General features: G+C 42.9%; 1 protein-coding gene across 1 annotated transcript in view; it reads left to right on the top strand.

Annotated features, from left to right (window-relative positions):
• KIF6 (kinesin family member 6) overlaps positions 1–16,318 on the top strand; it is a 393,571-nt gene that overhangs the window by 210,532 nt on the left and 166,721 nt on the right. The window contains exons 11-13 of the mRNA XM_043450851.1: positions 3,021–3,126; positions 3,991–4,129; positions 8,792–9,007. Of these exons, the coding sequence (XP_043306786.1) occupies positions 3,021–3,126; positions 3,991–4,129; positions 8,792–9,007 (461 nt within the window). The remainder of the gene's footprint in view (positions 1–3,020; positions 3,127–3,990; positions 4,130–8,791; positions 9,008–16,318) is intronic.

Raw genomic sequence — 16,318 nt, 5'->3', positions numbered from 1 at the left:
CTAGGTATGAACTTAGGAACTATTTTGGGAGATAGGAAAATGCAGGGAATTTAGGGTCAATCGTTCACTCTTAACTATGAGAGGAGTACATCAGAAACATCTGAATAGGCATTTTTCTGTGTTTTAATTGTTAGGCCAAGTCCTTGGCTGATAAGAAAATTAATTCAACAATAAATCATTTAATGGATGAAGGGAAGACCAGGCATTTTTTTCTTATCTGAAGAGTCTCTGTTGTGTCAAGTACTAAGGGGAAAAAATTGCACGTCAAAAGGCCTGATCTTCATTCTTACTTTTATATCCAACTAATCAAGTCTCAGGAGGGCCGAAGCAATCCACTTCTTTCATTTAGGCAGAAGTTCTTCAGCATTTCTTTGGATTCCTGGTCTTCCTTGTATCCTAAACTCTTATTGTGCAAGACAAGAGTCTTGATGTAACAACCAAAGTCCAGTGACACAGAGTGATAACTCAGCTAATCAACAGGCCTGTACAATCTTACAGTGCTTTCTTGTGAACTTGTAACCCACTTCAGTCCTGCTTAATGGAGTGTTTCCTAGAATATTTACTTCATGATCAGACTATACAGGAGAAATTATTTTCGAAAGAAAAAGCAAGGCAGAAGAATTGACTAGCCACTGCTTCCAGTCTAATATTGGCTGTTTGAAATTTTAGGGACACTGGAAACCAAAAAACACGTATACCCCAGAGGATAGTAAATTCTATTTACTATTGTGGTAAATTCTAGAACTAATGATAATTTTCAAAGTTCCAGAATTTTTGCTAAGAGTTCAGGGCCAATACAAATGGATATGCATTACTACATTTTGAAACTTGGTTGATTGGCAATTGTGCATTCAGGCCTCCTCATGAGTGACAGAAGAAAGTAGCAATTATGAATATGTTGCCTCAGTGTCTATCATGAGAGGCTCAGGACACACACTATACAATATTATATAGCCGTTAAAAATGAAATAGTTCTATTATATATGTACTGGCATGGAATATTGTTTCTGATAAATTGTTTAGAAAAATAATAATACAGAACTCTATTCAGGGTGTGATCTCATTTTTGTATAAACAGATGAAATCTACAAATGCACATAAGGCTATAGGTAGCTGCTTCATTAAGAACTAGAAGGTTGTATTTCCGCTGCTAACCATGGATTCCCCAAAGTATTGAGAGTCAATAAAGATGAGAATGGTGGCAAGGGAGGGAGAAGAGTGGAGTGTTTACTTTTCAATTTATTCACATCTGTGTTGTTTGGAATTCTTTCCATAAATATCTATTTTTATAATATTTCACATAAAAACATAAACACATTTTGCATCAGGAACTAATGTCTCTATGTCTCTGACAGTTTGAAGCCTGCTACAAGGTAAGATTATGTCAATCAGCAAATGGTACAAATAAGTACCCCTCCACCCAAAGATGCTCCTTAAAAATTACAGTGCAAATTGGGAAGCAACAGCTGTCACATTGTCGCAGACTGTAGGAAGACGTAAGAATGACATCCAAAGCTGCTTGTTGTCTTTCAGCTGCGAAGTCGTATCTGACTCTTTGTTGACCCCATGGACTGCAGCATGCCAGACCTCCCTGTCCTTCACTGTCTCTCAGAGTTTGCTCAGATTCATGTCCATTGAGTCAGTGATGCTATCTAACCATCTCATCCTCTGCTATCTGAAGGAAATCATTACATCTTATTTGAGTAGGCTGGTAGTACTAGTGGAAAGGAAGTGTGTTCTGTTCAAAATGATGCTGAAAGTGAGCAGATATTTTCAAAACAATGTGAGAAAGATAGACTGCTGCCATATAATGACAGTGAGCATCACAGATAGTGATTGCCATTCTTACACCTTCCTTATCAAGAGTCTTATCTCAACATAGAAGGAATCATTCCATTGATTCTATACTGATGCTCTAGATACAGGGTCAGGGAGAGGGAACACAAGGAAGAATTAAGAGTCAGGAATTGCCCCATGATGCTCATAAACTAACAGGGAAGCGAAGACGCCATGCAGACCCTAGAATGCAGTGTGGACACTATAAGCCGCAAACTAAACTTCCTGGGGTGGCCTGGATGTTCCTTCCAAAGGCAGATGTTTGTTTTCTATTTTTTATTTGTTTTAGAATAGGACTAGCATGAAAATCAATTGTAAGGAGAAGGGAAAGATCAGCATGAAGAGGTGCTAAGGAGGTAACTAATCAGGTAAGCCTGCTAGGAGCCTGAAGAGAGTCTAGGGAGAGGTTGGCCCTGAGAAGGAGGAAGGATATTATCCAAAATCAGAAGGAAGAGGGCCTGAGAGGTGAGACAGAGACACTGGCAGGTGGAGGTAAAGGTAGCTGAAGGAGCCCACTTGAAACAACTTTGACTTCTCAGTCTAGTGAGAAGCTGCATTATTGATGGAGAGGAAAGCAAGGTGGCGGGCTGGGGGCTGTGGAAGAATTTGGAAGAGCCACTGTGGATACTGTATGTCAACCAGGAGTGAGTCAAAGGGTTTGGGGCACCACTAAGGTCCCAGCTCAGACTGAGCAGCAGGAATTTTTAATGAAACTGATAAAAAAATGTTTTTCATTACTTTATCTTTAGCAGTGTTGCAGTTAGGCACAGGGGCACAGAAAGCTTGGCTAGAATGCTCATCTTGTAGAAATCAAATGATTCTTGAATTGAAATCTGCATGTGAAAGTCCACTGGAAATTAATCAAATAATTGCATCATTTCCAGATTTCACTTTGCCAATTTGTTTCTTCCCTGTTAATGTTTATAGTCAAATCGGATAACTGTATTGTCATAAGGAAGTGAGAACAATATCCTGTACTTCAAATGTTAACTAACTAAATGAAAATAATATCTGTGCTGCCTACCTCACAGGGTTGTTGTGAGGGTCAAATGGAATGTATGTGAAAGATTTGTAAATGGTAAAGCACTATAAAAAAAAAAAAAATGTTAACTAACAAAGTAATGCCACTAGAATTTCTAAAGTTTCAAGCTTGTAGTTGATTCTCATACATTATGTATTTTTAGGCTGGAAAAACTAATAACATCCTTTTTGGAAGACCAGGATCCAGAGAGTAAACTAGAGGTTGGCGCTGATATGCGTAAAATTCATCACTGTTTCCATTATTTAAAGGTAAATTTAAACATTTCCACTAGTAGAAGCCATTGTCTGCTGTGTTCAAACTGCAATAAAGCTTTTCTAGTTGACCTGCTCTTGAAAGGTTGAGGAGCCAGCTTCCCATTTCCAGAACAGTATGATCTTTGAACCACTGAGATGGTTCAAACAGATGATCACTGAATTTCTTCAGAGGTTGTATCTTACTTTCCAATGGATAATCTCAGACCTTGGACTTCTAAAGCTTTGGCCAGGAATCTCTCTACCTTCTACACAAAATAGTGTCATGTTTAAAATCCACTTATCTTCAAGCAATGTCAAAAGAATTGTGTCCTTCATTTTTCTCCAGCAGCTTTGGTCTTAGGTTTTACTTTCATAATGACACAGTGTGAATATCATTAACCTCTGTGTCTGCCTGACTTGTAATTTAGCATACTTCATTAAGATAATAGACATTTGTGTGAGTCTGTTCTGGACTCGGCATGGAGAAGGCAAAGTTGACTAAGTAAGTCACGGAGGAGACAGATATGTAAAGAATAATTATAATACATGAACACTGTTTGTTTTTTTTAAAGTGTGAGTTAGTCGTATGAGGTTATAGAGAAAGCAAAAGAAGTTCAAGAGAAGACAGTGTTTGAGCAGGAATTCCCCATGTTAGGGAGGGAAAGACAAGATAAGGGGGAGGGGTATGATGAAGGAGGACGGAAAGAAGACAGGTAGGTGGAAGAAGACACGTTGCCGCAAAGGCAACTGCATTGCAAGGCAAGGCGTCAGAGGGGAGCACCTAGTGTGTGCAAGGCACTGGTAAAGGCGAAAAGAATCAGAGACACAAAGACACTGGGAATAGAGGTATGGATGCTAAGCTCTTGTTTCATCTTACAGAAACTACTGCATGACAAGAAGATCCACAGACAGAGCACAGCCCCCTCTGAAAACAAAGATCAAAACTGCCAAGAACCATTGAGAGAGGAAGAGTATAAAAAGCTACGTGATATTCTGCAGCAGAGGGACAATGAAATCAGTATCCTTTCTGCGGAGATTAGAGACTCTTCTTCTATGGGCTTGGACCCGGAAACCCTTAGCTATCTTCCCCTAGCCACATCACCCAGCTCCCCACCCAGCTTCTAGCTCACGTTGTTTCTTTCCATTTAGAAGTAAAATATCCCTTCACCAAACATGTTGTCGCAACTAGTGAAAAAGAGAGTTGCCATAAAAGAAAAAAAAAAAGTACCTTGCTTTTAGCTAGATATCTTACCATTATGGGAGACATTTCAGTTTATTGAAAAGTTTGGGTTTTCTTTCTCTCCACATTAAAAAATTTTTAATATATTTTTGACTACTCTACAGCGCTCTTCCTGTTTTAGTCCCGACCCAGTAAGCTAGCTGGTTATCTTTAGCTAGCTGGCCGGACACCGGGCTGACCACAGCCTCACCATGGCCCAGAATTTGTGGCCTCTGTGTGGGTGAAACTCGAATGATGGCCGAGAAATGACAAATGGTATTTAGCTTATAAAGAGCAGAGATTGATTTAAATGTAACTTTTTATTTAAAAAGCCAGATCTACTGCTTTGAGTTCCACTTACAAATGTTCCCAAATTTGGAAGTGAGTGTAGAGACAGCGTGTATTGGGGACTGAAATGGTAACAGCACATGGGAACTGCCTCTCTTCCAGATGAAGTGCATACATGCATGCTAAGTCGACTCTCTGTGACCCCATGGACTGTAGCCCACCAGGCTCCTCTGCCCATGGGATTCTCCAGGCAAGAATACTGGAGTGGGTTGCCATTGTCCCCTCCAGGGGATCTTCCTGACCCAGGGATCAAACCTGTGTCTCTTACATCTCCTGCATTGGCAAAGGGGTTCTTTACCACTAGCGCCACCTGGAAAGCCCACAGATGAGGTGGTTACCTCTAAAGAGCCCCTAATGGATGGTTAGACCTCAGATATCCCCAGTATTTCTTCAGTATTGTTTCTTATTTTATCTTCCAAGCTTCTTGCAAAAGATTTGGCATTTTCATTACATTTTCAGGCTTTAAACATGCATAAGAAATGATTTCAGTCAGTTCTTTATGAACAAATATTTTTGTTCACTTCTCAAAAATTGCTAAAAGGTATTTTAGCTTTAGCTATTGTGCAAAATTCATAAAAAATAGCTTACATGAAGGAAATCCAGTAATAAAGAGGTAAAACCAAACCAAATAGGAGGTAGGCACTCTGCCTGATTAACTTCAGCCTCTAATTTTAGTTGAGTGTTAGCAGACCCCATGTGTCTGATTCAAGTGAGTTCAAGCTGCTTTATTATCGGGCCAGTAACAGTAGATCTGACTGTGAATTGAACTCCCACACAAGCCCTTGTCTCTGAGTGCTGCCCACAATGCTGTCGCCCTTACATTCCTTTTCCTCTCTCCTACCCTATCCATCTCCAGAGATGGTCCCAGCCGAGACCTCAGTCCTGGCCCCAGCCCCAGTCTGAGCTCTGCTTCTCTTCCTGGCCTTGATCCTAGTTCAGGATCATCTCCCCTAAATACTCCTACCAACTCCTTAATCCCCTTCTGGGCTTATGAATGTCTGTGCATATGGGAGGGATGAAATGAGATATGACAGAGAGGGAACAGCCTAGGCTTGTTCACATATGTTTATTTTACAATGGGAGTGAGAGAGAGACATACATCATTTCTTCACTGGTAAATCCAGGTTCTGCTGTCCATGCAGGGCTGTGCTAGATTCTTTCCTGACCGTGAACAACTCCAGCCGGGTCCTCGCCCTTTGAGACTCATATTTGCAAGGAGAGTGTGTAGGAGGCTTGGTGAAAAGAGCACTGAACTTGGAAGTTCACACCCAGATGGATGCCCTAGCTCTTCATCCGTCATCGCTGACAACACTGCCTCTCGCCAGCGTCTCAGAGCCAAGCAGAGCTGGTGAGATGCTGCCTGGCTTGTGCTCTGGGCTCTGCAGAGCTCTGCACCATGGGGAGTATGACCCACAGACAATGGGCAGACTCAGAAGAAGGAAGGAGAGCAGCTAAGACATGCTCATCACAGAGCTGACATTTATCAAGGGCTAATGACCAAGAAAGGCTCCTGACGTTTCATAGTGTCTCACAGTCATGTTGGAGACGATTTTCATTATCTTTTTGGGTAGAACCAAGAAGGCCAGGATAGTGACAGGAGGAGTGAGAAAGATACGGCTTAAAATAGGAGGAAAAGTGATCCTGCCAGAGCTCAGCAGAAGATTGTCCTGCAAACAGAAAGACAGGGTGCAGCCTGGAATGCTCTTCGTGGAAAGGGAGTGAAAACGGTGTCATTCAGTGGCATTATCAGCTTGCATAAAGTTCAGGCATCTCTTCACAAAACACTTAACAGGGTGACACTTGGTCCCCAGGGCTGCACTTGGCAGGAACAGAGGCCCGAATGAAGTGGGGGCTGGAAGCAGGGCCAGACAAAGGGAACCGGAGAGAAGGGAGGCAGCAAGATGAGTCTCTGTTGTGGTCTTTGTGAATGCCCATCAGAACACCGCGTTTCTCTGGTTCAATCCTTCCAGCAGGTTCCCGTTACACTTAGAGTAGCAATCACGCTTCTTCCTCCAGATAAAGAGGCCCCACGTGATCTTGCACCCAACCAGCCCCTGCTTCGTGTCTTCTGCCCCCGCCCCGTGTACGTTAGGCTGTGGGCATGGCGCCTTTCTGCCCTAACTTACAACACCCGGCTTCTTAACCTCAGCGGTGCCGCCATCGGAGCTATCCTGAGCAGTCCTCTACCTACTGGCCGCCAGGAGAATCCCCAACCCCCCTGCAGAAGGAAAGTCCAAAAACAACCCAGAAATATCTCCAGACGTGGCCAAGTGTCCCGTGGGTGGTGAAATAGCCTCTGTTGTGAACCACTGCTCAGCCCATTTCTCCTTCGGGTTTCAGCACTCGCCACTTCCTCTGCTTAGACACCCTCCCTATGTCTGGTTCTTCTTGTCATTCAGATCTCAGCCTAAATGTCATTTTCTAAAAAGCCTTTCTTGAGGTTTGAACCTTTCTTGAGCACCCAGTAGAAAGTGGCCACTCAGTCACTCTTGACCTTTTTAAAAAATAAGCAATCTGGCCCTTCTACCCTCTTTTGTGTGTGTGTGTGTGTGTCTGTGTCTGTGTGTGTGAGAGAGATCCAGCTTTCTCCAGTAGACATCTGCTTCATGAGCGCAAAAAGCCAGTCTGCCCCTGCATCTTTCTATCTCTGTGCCTAGAACACAGCGCAGCCTGGCACCCAACGCAAGCTCCAAGGAGTGTCACTGACTGAGTGAAGGAAGGACATGGCCGTGGCCAAGCATGAAACATGAAAGTGTGTGATGGTCTCGCTCATCACCCCCACACAGAGGGATGGGGAGCGAGGCAGACCCAATTCCTAGACACCACCAAAGCTGTGAACACCTTTGGTAAATACAAGCTTGTTTGAGGTGAAGAACAGAGGCTGTGTCAGGGCTTGTAAGAGAAAAGCCATGCCTCCAGAAAGCACAAAAAGCTGAGGTCAAAGCTAAAGAGGAAAATGGAGGTCAAGTGCTCTCCATGTTCCCTGCCCAAGAATGAGTGTTCCTGGATGCCTCCCCCCGCTTCTGGGTAGCCGTCTTCTTTCCTACACCATCTTCATGTTTCCTCAGACTCCTGTTTGAATGAAGCCACCCGCAGGGCTGGTGAGGCCTTGGATTCATCTCAGTGCACATGCAGAGAGACTTATGAGATTCTCCAAAGGGAGTGTCGTATTTTCTCCTCAGAACCCCCTAGAGGTCTCGACAACTCGAACTTGAAAGAACAATGAAGGAGGGTAGAATGGAGTGACTTTATCACTCATCATCAGTGCTCCTAACAGATCCATATGGCCCACAAAAGTTCTAATTTAAAATGATATATCTTTACTAATGGGGCTTCCCAGGTGGTGCTAGTGGTAAAGAACTTGCCTCCCAATGCAGGAGACATAAGAGATGCAGGTTTGATCCCTGGGTCAGGAAGATCCCCTGGAGGAGGGCATGGCAACCCACTCTGGTATTCTTGCCTGGAGAATCCCATGGACAGAGGAGCCTGGCGGACTACAGTCCACAGGGTCGCAAAGCGTTGGACATGACTGAAGTTGCTTAGCATGCACATCTTTACTAACAATTCACCTCTTTTAGTGAACTTAGAGACTTTTAAAAAGGTGACTTAAAGCCCCGTTAGAAGGTACGCTGAATGAGCATGAGTTGGACGTGGAGGTGGTCTGACACCAGAGCTGACTCTGCTGAGCTGCCTGCTGGGCGGGCTCTGCGTTCTCCCTGCTCCTGGTCCTGCTGATTCCAGATCCGCTTCCTGCATTCAAGTCTTGTTTACGGAGACAGCTCCATTGTCTACCACTACCCAAGGTTCGTTTTCCTTTTTACAAATGCTTTCATGAAAGCTTTAAGCCCAAATTAGTTTGAACTCAAAGATTTTAAAGACCTTTAGGCTAGCTCATTTTTCGTGTAATGATAATGGTGCCCTATTAAAAGGCCAGCATCCTCCCACACTGTCCATCACTGTATCAGGGACCTCAGAAAGGTGAAGTCTTTCTTTCGTCTGTCTTTGTCACATGACCATAGCAAGTGTTGTTGAAACTATCAATCTCACTTGAAAATAAGTGTTTTGATTATTCTAATCCATCATGAATGACTAAATCCTTAAGTCAAATTTTAGATATTTTGGTAAATATGTTAAAGAAGGAGAAGAAGAAAGCTCAGGATGCTCTCCACCTCTCCAGCATGGACAGAAGTGAACTGAGACACGGCCAGAGCTCCCCCTTCCCACCTGGGAACCCGGAGGGTCCGAAGACATTGCCACTCTCCGCTCCCACTCAGTCCCTGGACTCCAGCACTTCTCCATACAGATCCAGTTTGCTCCACAGAAAAACAGGTCAGTTATACTTATTTATACACACAGATTCTATAATTATAAATTTAAAAATATAGGCTGTCAAATTATACCTCCATATAAAAAATAAACATGTAAATGATTATAATCTTTATTATTATATTAATTATCATAAATATGACCATTATTAATGTTACCAACATTTCTTAAAGTCTGGAAGTTTTAGTAGAAGCAGCTGCAGCAGCAATAACAGAAAACCCCAAGTAAAGTATGTGCTCAGTTCAGTTGTGTCTGACTCTTTGCAACCCCATAGACTGTAGCCCACCAGGCTCCTCTGTCCATGGAATTTTCCAGGCAAGAATACTGAAGTGGGTTGCCATTTCTTCCTCCAGGGCATCTTCTTGACCCAGAGATTGAATCTGCATCTCTTTCATTGGCATGTGGATTCTTTAGCACTGTTGCCATTATTTCCATTCTGAAAAAAAAAAAAAAATCATTCTCCATAATGGAATTCAGTGTAGCATCCTTTAGTTTTAAATGTGCAAGGACAAAGGCTCTAACAACTTATCTATCAGAATTCATTTTTATTATTATCAGATCTCTTAAATGCCAGTTTCTAAAACTGATGATGAAACTGAACACACAAAGCATGGACTGTCCCAGAGGCTGAAATAGAGGGCTCAGGGCAGCAGCAGAAAAGTCAACTGCAGAGAAAAGAACAGAAAACTTCCTCCAATACAGGAGGGAAAGAAGAATCACCACTGATGTGATGAAACAGTGTTTATTTATAAATCTAAATGAGCTCTCTGCAGCAAACTTATTTTAGGATATGATCACAGTCTTCCTTAAAGGACAATAAACACACACAGTTTTGTCAGATAACAGGATTTGTCGGGGTTGGACTAACTCCGAGGCACCTTGCCCAGGTATGGTTTTTGATAAGTGTGTTGGTACCACCACTACGGTGAACTTCCCAGGTGGTGCTAGTGGTAAAGAACCTGCCTGCCAATGCAGGAGACCTAAGAAATGGGGGTTCTATCCCTGGGAGAGAACGATCCCCTGGAGTAGGAAATGGCAACCCATTCTAGTATTCTTGCTTGACGAATCCCCATGGACAGAGGAGCCTAGTAGGCTACAGTCCACAGGGTCAAAAAGAGTCGGACGTGACTGAAGCGACTGAGCTTGCATGCTCCATCACTATAGCAGCCACAGAACCATGCTGGAAGTCCAGGCTGGTGTTATACGCTTCTCTTTCTATTAGACTAGCAGACCATGATGTATAGTTGACCAATGCCTTTCTTGCGAAGACATTGAGGAATCTGAAGTATGGAATGTTCTAGAACAAAGGGATAAAGAGCTTCCCTTTTGCAGCTTAGGCTGAAATTTTCTGTGTAAACATTTGTTGGGATGAATAACCGGACATGCATAGTTTTCTTACTCATCTAGCTTGGAAATAACTGAAGAGTATGGTGCTCATTAAGGAGCACACTTTTTAGCTCATAGAGACAAGACTGAGAAGCCTGGAAGTGTATTTAATGATGTTATATCCCTTTATCTCTTCATTCATTCCAGCTCTCCTTGCTGTGAATATTTCTTTAGCAACACAGTAGGATAAGTTCAAATCCCAGGAAACAAAGATGCTATTTTTTTTTTTTACCGTTGATCATGGTGTCAGTAAACAGGGACAAGCAAGCATTCTTCTCTGTGATTGTTCTCCATACGGCATTTCTATACTGTCTTATGGGTGACAGCTAGCTGGAAAAAAGAAGGCCCTCTGGACTGGTGAATTTATTAGTTCAGCCATCATTTTTTTCATTTCTTTATTCAACATATATTTATTGAGTACATGCTTTGTTCTAATTACTGTGTCAATTATTGTCATATGACTAAAGCTTACGTGGGCTTCCCTGATGGCCCAGAGGGTAAAGAATCTGCCTACAATGCAGGGGACCCAGGTTCAGTCCCTGGGTTGGGAAGATCCTCTGGAGAAGGGAATGGCAACCCATTCCAGTATTCTTGCTTGGAGAACTCCATGGACAGAGGAGCTTGGTGGGCTACAGTTCATGGGGTCGCAAAGAGTTGGACACCACTGAATGACTCAGATATGACGCTTACATAGTGCTTACATAGTCCTTACATGTATCAGGTACTAGTTAAGTTCGCTACCTGAGTGAACTCATCTAATCCTCATTCTGTTAAGTTGTTGTTTTACCCCCGTATTGCAGACAGGGACATGCATGGCCCAGCAGCGCCTGACCTCAGAGCATTTACAGACTGACAGAGAAGAGCGTCTCGAACAGTTAATTTCAAAATGCACTTCTATATGACTGAGAGAGCACCCAGCAGGGAGACTCCCCTCAAGTTAAGACCAGGAAGATCCAAAGTGGGTGTGAGCCTGGGGTGTGGCTGGGAGGAACTCTGCAAGCAGAAGGAATCATTTGAACGGCTTCCAGTGCCTCTGTGGTGGAAAGGAGCATTTTAGAAGCAGAAAGGCCAGGAGTGGTAGGCTCTGAGGAGTGAGGGGCTGGGAGGGTAGGTTCAGCAGCATGCCGGGCAGATGGATTGGCAGAGGAGGACACAGGACCAGACGACCCTTTAGGAGGCTGTTGTAGTCCAGGAATCCCAGCCAGAGCATGGGGAGGATGAGAGAGGTAGAGTATCAGAAACACTCCAGGAGGCAGGCGCGGGGCTGGTTGGTGTAAGGGTGGTTGTGGGGGGTAAGTGTGATGACTGGTCCCCAGGTCTCTGGGTGGCTGATGAGGCCCTTCACAGAGGTGGAGAGCAGTGCCTCCCCTGGCCTGGCAACAGCTGGCATTGTTGGCTGCAAGAACATGGCACTGGCCGTGAAATGAAAGGTCGCCATCAGTTCCTGAGTTAGAATCACTTGCTCATGATGGAGGAACTCTCTTCCTTGGCCTTTTCTGAAGACACACACCATCGTGCCTGCGCACTAGTGGCCTCCACTATCACTACCCCACCCCTCACCATGTGCCAGACCTTCTCTGTTTCTATTTTTTCTTGCCCACACCATCTCCCTTCTCATAATTCTTCTTCCCCGCAGCATCGCATAATCTCTCTCCCAACTCATAATTATAGCCAGTTTTTTTCAGTAACTCTTTTATCCCTTGATATTTGCTATCAAGACAGCCTGTAGTTTTGTTTGGAGGATGAATTACATTCACTTGAATATAAAATCACTGAAAAAATAATGGAAATTGTTTGCAAAGTCCAAGTACAAAGGAGGTAAAGCAGTTTTGGAGAAAAGCCTTAGAGTTGAAAGGGTTTTCAAGTTGTTTTAACTGTCGGATATAGTTCTCTCAATGACTTTAAATAGGAATAGGCTCACAAATGGGTTGATAATGATCTAACCATTTGGAGGAGAGATTAATGGTTTTATTTTTTGGCAAAACTACAATTAGGACGAAAACTGCTTGGATGGATCAGATGCCTCAAAGTAACAGGTAATGGGGTAGTTTGTTGTGATATTTAAAATCCTGGGCACTGATTGGGCTTTTATTCATACACTATTTTATATATGAGAGGTTTGTGTAAACTAAAACAAATACAAAAAATTAATAAGCATGTTGTTTAGATGGAAAGTATTACTGCCTCATGTAGGTGTTGTCAGATTCTATTAACCATCCCTGTCTTAATGCAGAAAGCAAGTAAATCTGACCATCTTCCACTCTGAGACTGTTGTGAAACTGTTTCTCCTTTGGCAACCCTCCCCCTTTTCCCATTCATCCACTGCTTTATGCTGAAAATGACTTCTTTCAAATTCCTTGTGTGAAAAGAAAATGAAACCCAATTCATGGTTCACCAGAGAGCGCACCCCCCACCACCCACACCCACCCTCACCCCCACCCCCACCCCGGTCCCTGCATGAGCCGCCCACCAAGACAGAGGCAGGTTAGGGCCTCCAGAGTCTTTTGTTGTTGTTTTGGAGGTTAAATGTCTGTTTCACTTTCACTGGAATGAGAGGGGTTGTTCAACTCCACAGTTTGCAAAGAGCCATTCATATTGTTCTCTTTAAGATAGAAGGAATATTATAGTTTGAATTTTTGTTGTTGTTTTGTTGTGGGGTTTTTTTTTCTGATTTAGTTCTCCAGCTGTTCTTCCAAATAGTCACCTGGAACCAATCAACATCCCAGAAGCCCCTCAGGACTCACCACTTCCTTTAATGATTTGAGATGCTAACAGAACCCACTTATCACAGGTGATGTCATTGGCATCTAAAAAAAAAAAAAAACAAAGAGTTACTTGCTCAGTCACATCTAACTCTTTGAGACCCCATGAACTGTAGCCCGCCAGGCTCCTCTGTCCATGGAATTCTCCAAACAAGAATACTGGAGTGGGTAGCCTTTCCCTTCTCCAGGGGATCTTCCTGACCCAGGGATCGAACCCAAGTCTCCTGCACTGTAGGTGGGTTCTTTACCATCCGAGCCACCAGGGAACCTCTGGAGACTCCAGACTCTTTTTCTCTTACTCGGGGAGAATTTGTTGAGTCCTTCATAGACACATGAAGGGCCCAGGGTACCTGTTGAGGGAGGATGGAGGGGAACTGAGAAATCTCTTGGGCAGTGGGGAAAGAGCAGAGAATAAAATAACAAGTGCTGTAAGCAGTAAGTACAAGAAATGCTACTTCAGGAATTCAAAAGAGAAGGGAAGAGTTTCAATAAGTAGATCAGCAAAAACATTATGGAGCAAGTGACCTGGAAGTTAGGACTTTAAAGTTTGGATATTCAATGATGAATGGAAGAACTTTGTCTAACATTCCAGGTTTAAAAATTAATGTGAACAAAGGCTTGAAAACAAAAGCAAGTAAAGTTGCAGGAATATCTGTTTAACTGCTGTCTTGGAGTTTGTTTTTTTAGAAAAAACTGCAACTGAGCATATTTTTAAAATCTTATTGTCTTTATTCAACAATTTGTGAATCAAGCAGCATCCAGTCTAGCAGACAGTAAGGAGCTCTGAGGAACTGTACAAAATGAAAGACTTTTGCAGGCAGACAGGAATGGGAACAAGCAAGTAAAACTACTGGCAAAAGGCAGGTTGGTTATAGCAAGGTCACTTTCCTTTCAGGTACAACAGGGGTCTGTTGGGCAATTTTTTTTTAATTTTTTATTTATTTGACTTCTCCAGGTCTTGGTTGCAGCATGTGGGATCTTTAGTTATGGCATGCAAACTCCTGGTTGCGGCATGTGGCATCTAGCTCCCTAACCAGGGATCAAACTCAGACCTCCTGCATTGGGAGTGCAGAGTCTTAGCCGATGGACAGCCAGGGAAGTTTGTGTCAGGTAGATTCTTGATTGACTGGTTTAAGACTCCACTTCTAGAGGAGCCAAAACTGTAATTAAGTTAAAGCTTCCTTTGGTGATGTGGGGTTTAGCATAAATGACTCCATTTGGGACCCGTTGTCTTGTTTCTAGCAAGAGGTACAGGAAGTCAGAATAAATAGGGTAGAAAAATGATTGGGAAGTCGTTAGGATTATTACTTCTGGGAGGGGTAGAGGAATAGTTGGGAACTTCTTTTAATATTATATGTTTTCATATTATTTTAATTTCTAACTGTTATTTATTGAATAAGTAGGCCCATGTTATGAAAACACATAAATACCTCACCAGGGAATTTCCTGCTTTCAGTTGCAAGGGAACCACCAAAGCAGAGGGGGGCATGGTGATCATTGTGCTCTGGGTGGTTTTCCTGGAAGAAATCTTTAGGATGTATTGGAAATGAGGCACTGGGAGACTTGAATAAACGGTTTGGAAGCTAGCATAATAGCCTGATGAAGGAGTGATGGAAACAGAGAGGAGCTGAAGAACTTGCCACCACAGCCCTTCTCAGCATAAAGGACAGCTCTGTCCTCCCTCTTCTCAGCTTCCAGAGTTCTCCTGGCACTGAGGTTGCAGCCAGAGGCACATGCAGGAGGATGGGGAGTTGGTACCTCCGAAGGGCTGATGCAAACCTTGAGGCAGCTCCTTGAATTTGCTCTCCTCTGTCTCAAAGGATTGCTCTCCAGACCAAAAGCTACTTTTCTGAAGGCTTCGTATACCCAGTCCTCCACGAAGTTGAAAAGAAATGCTCAAAGAGAAGTGGATGGAGGCAAAATTCATCCACAAAATGATTCTTCCTATTCCAGAGAAGAACCGCAATTAGATTTTCTAAGATCCTTTCCAGCTTGCTTTGTTGTAGACCTCAGGCACAAATACTGACCCCTGGCTTTTCAAATCTCTCATGATCCATCTCACCTTCTCTTGGAACTGACCACACTCATCTTTGCATGTCCTCATAAATGCAATCAAAGAAAGAGTGGGTAAATGATCATTGCCTTCTCTGTAGCTCTGTGGTCAATCTCATTTCTGCAGGAAGCATTACTGACCAGGTTTACTCCAAGGACTTCCTAGGTAGCTCAGTGGTAAAGAATCTGCCTAGCAATGCAGGAGACCTGGGTTCATTCCCTGGGTCAGGAATAGCCCCTGGAGAAGGGATTGGCTACCCTCTCCAATATTCTTGCCTGGAGAATCCCATGGACAGAGGAGCCTGGTGGGCTACAATTCATGGAGCCACAAGGAGTCAGACACACAGCTGAGCAACTAACACTTTCACTTTTCACTCTCTGAGGAATGCATCTTTGCATCCTTCATATTTGAAGGGTCTATAGATTATACGAATAAATGACAGTTATGAGAGAGAGAACAGATCACTTGCTTTTGCTCCAAAATCAGTGCTCACAACCATTTTCAAATGTCTGTTTAATCTGATATTCTTTGCAATCCCAATAAGATCTTCAAACTTAAAAAGTGAACAAATGAAAGTCTAAGTGTTTTCTATTGGATATCTACATTGCTTCCATTTTTAAAAAATTATATAATTTTCTAATGAACAAGTTTATACACGTAGACTTTCCTATAGTTAAGATTATTTTATTAGAAAAGATCCACAGAAAAATCCCTGGCTCAGAGGAATTGGCTCTCAATACAACTTGCAAAATTACTGTGCCATGAATTCAACCACAATAAAATCTCCACAAGTGATTAGTGCTTATTTCACCATACCCTCTCCAGCATTGGGAAATAGACATTTTAATTTTTTGTCAACATCATATGTGAAAAGTGGTATCTCACATTATCATAATTTACATGTCTAGTTTTTAAAAATATTTATTTATTTGACTGTGCTGAATCTTAGTTTGAGCCATGCAGGATCTTTTAGTTGTGACCTGCAGATCTGGTTCTCTGATCAGGGATCAGGCCCAGGCCTCCTGCATTGGGAGTGTGAAGTCTTGAGCACTGGACCACCAGAGAAGTCCTTACCTTTCTATTTTAAATAAGGGATAGTTTTTTTCCCAAATG

Source organism: Cervus canadensis, chromosome 28 (genome assembly GCF_019320065.1).
Source record: "Cervus canadensis isolate Bull #8, Minnesota chromosome 28, ASM1932006v1, whole genome shotgun sequence".
NCBI classification, from domain to species: Eukaryota; Metazoa; Chordata; class Mammalia; order Artiodactyla; family Cervidae; genus Cervus; species Cervus canadensis.
Note: the sequence above shows the minus strand (reverse complement) of the source record. Positions and strands in the feature narration are given on the sequence as shown.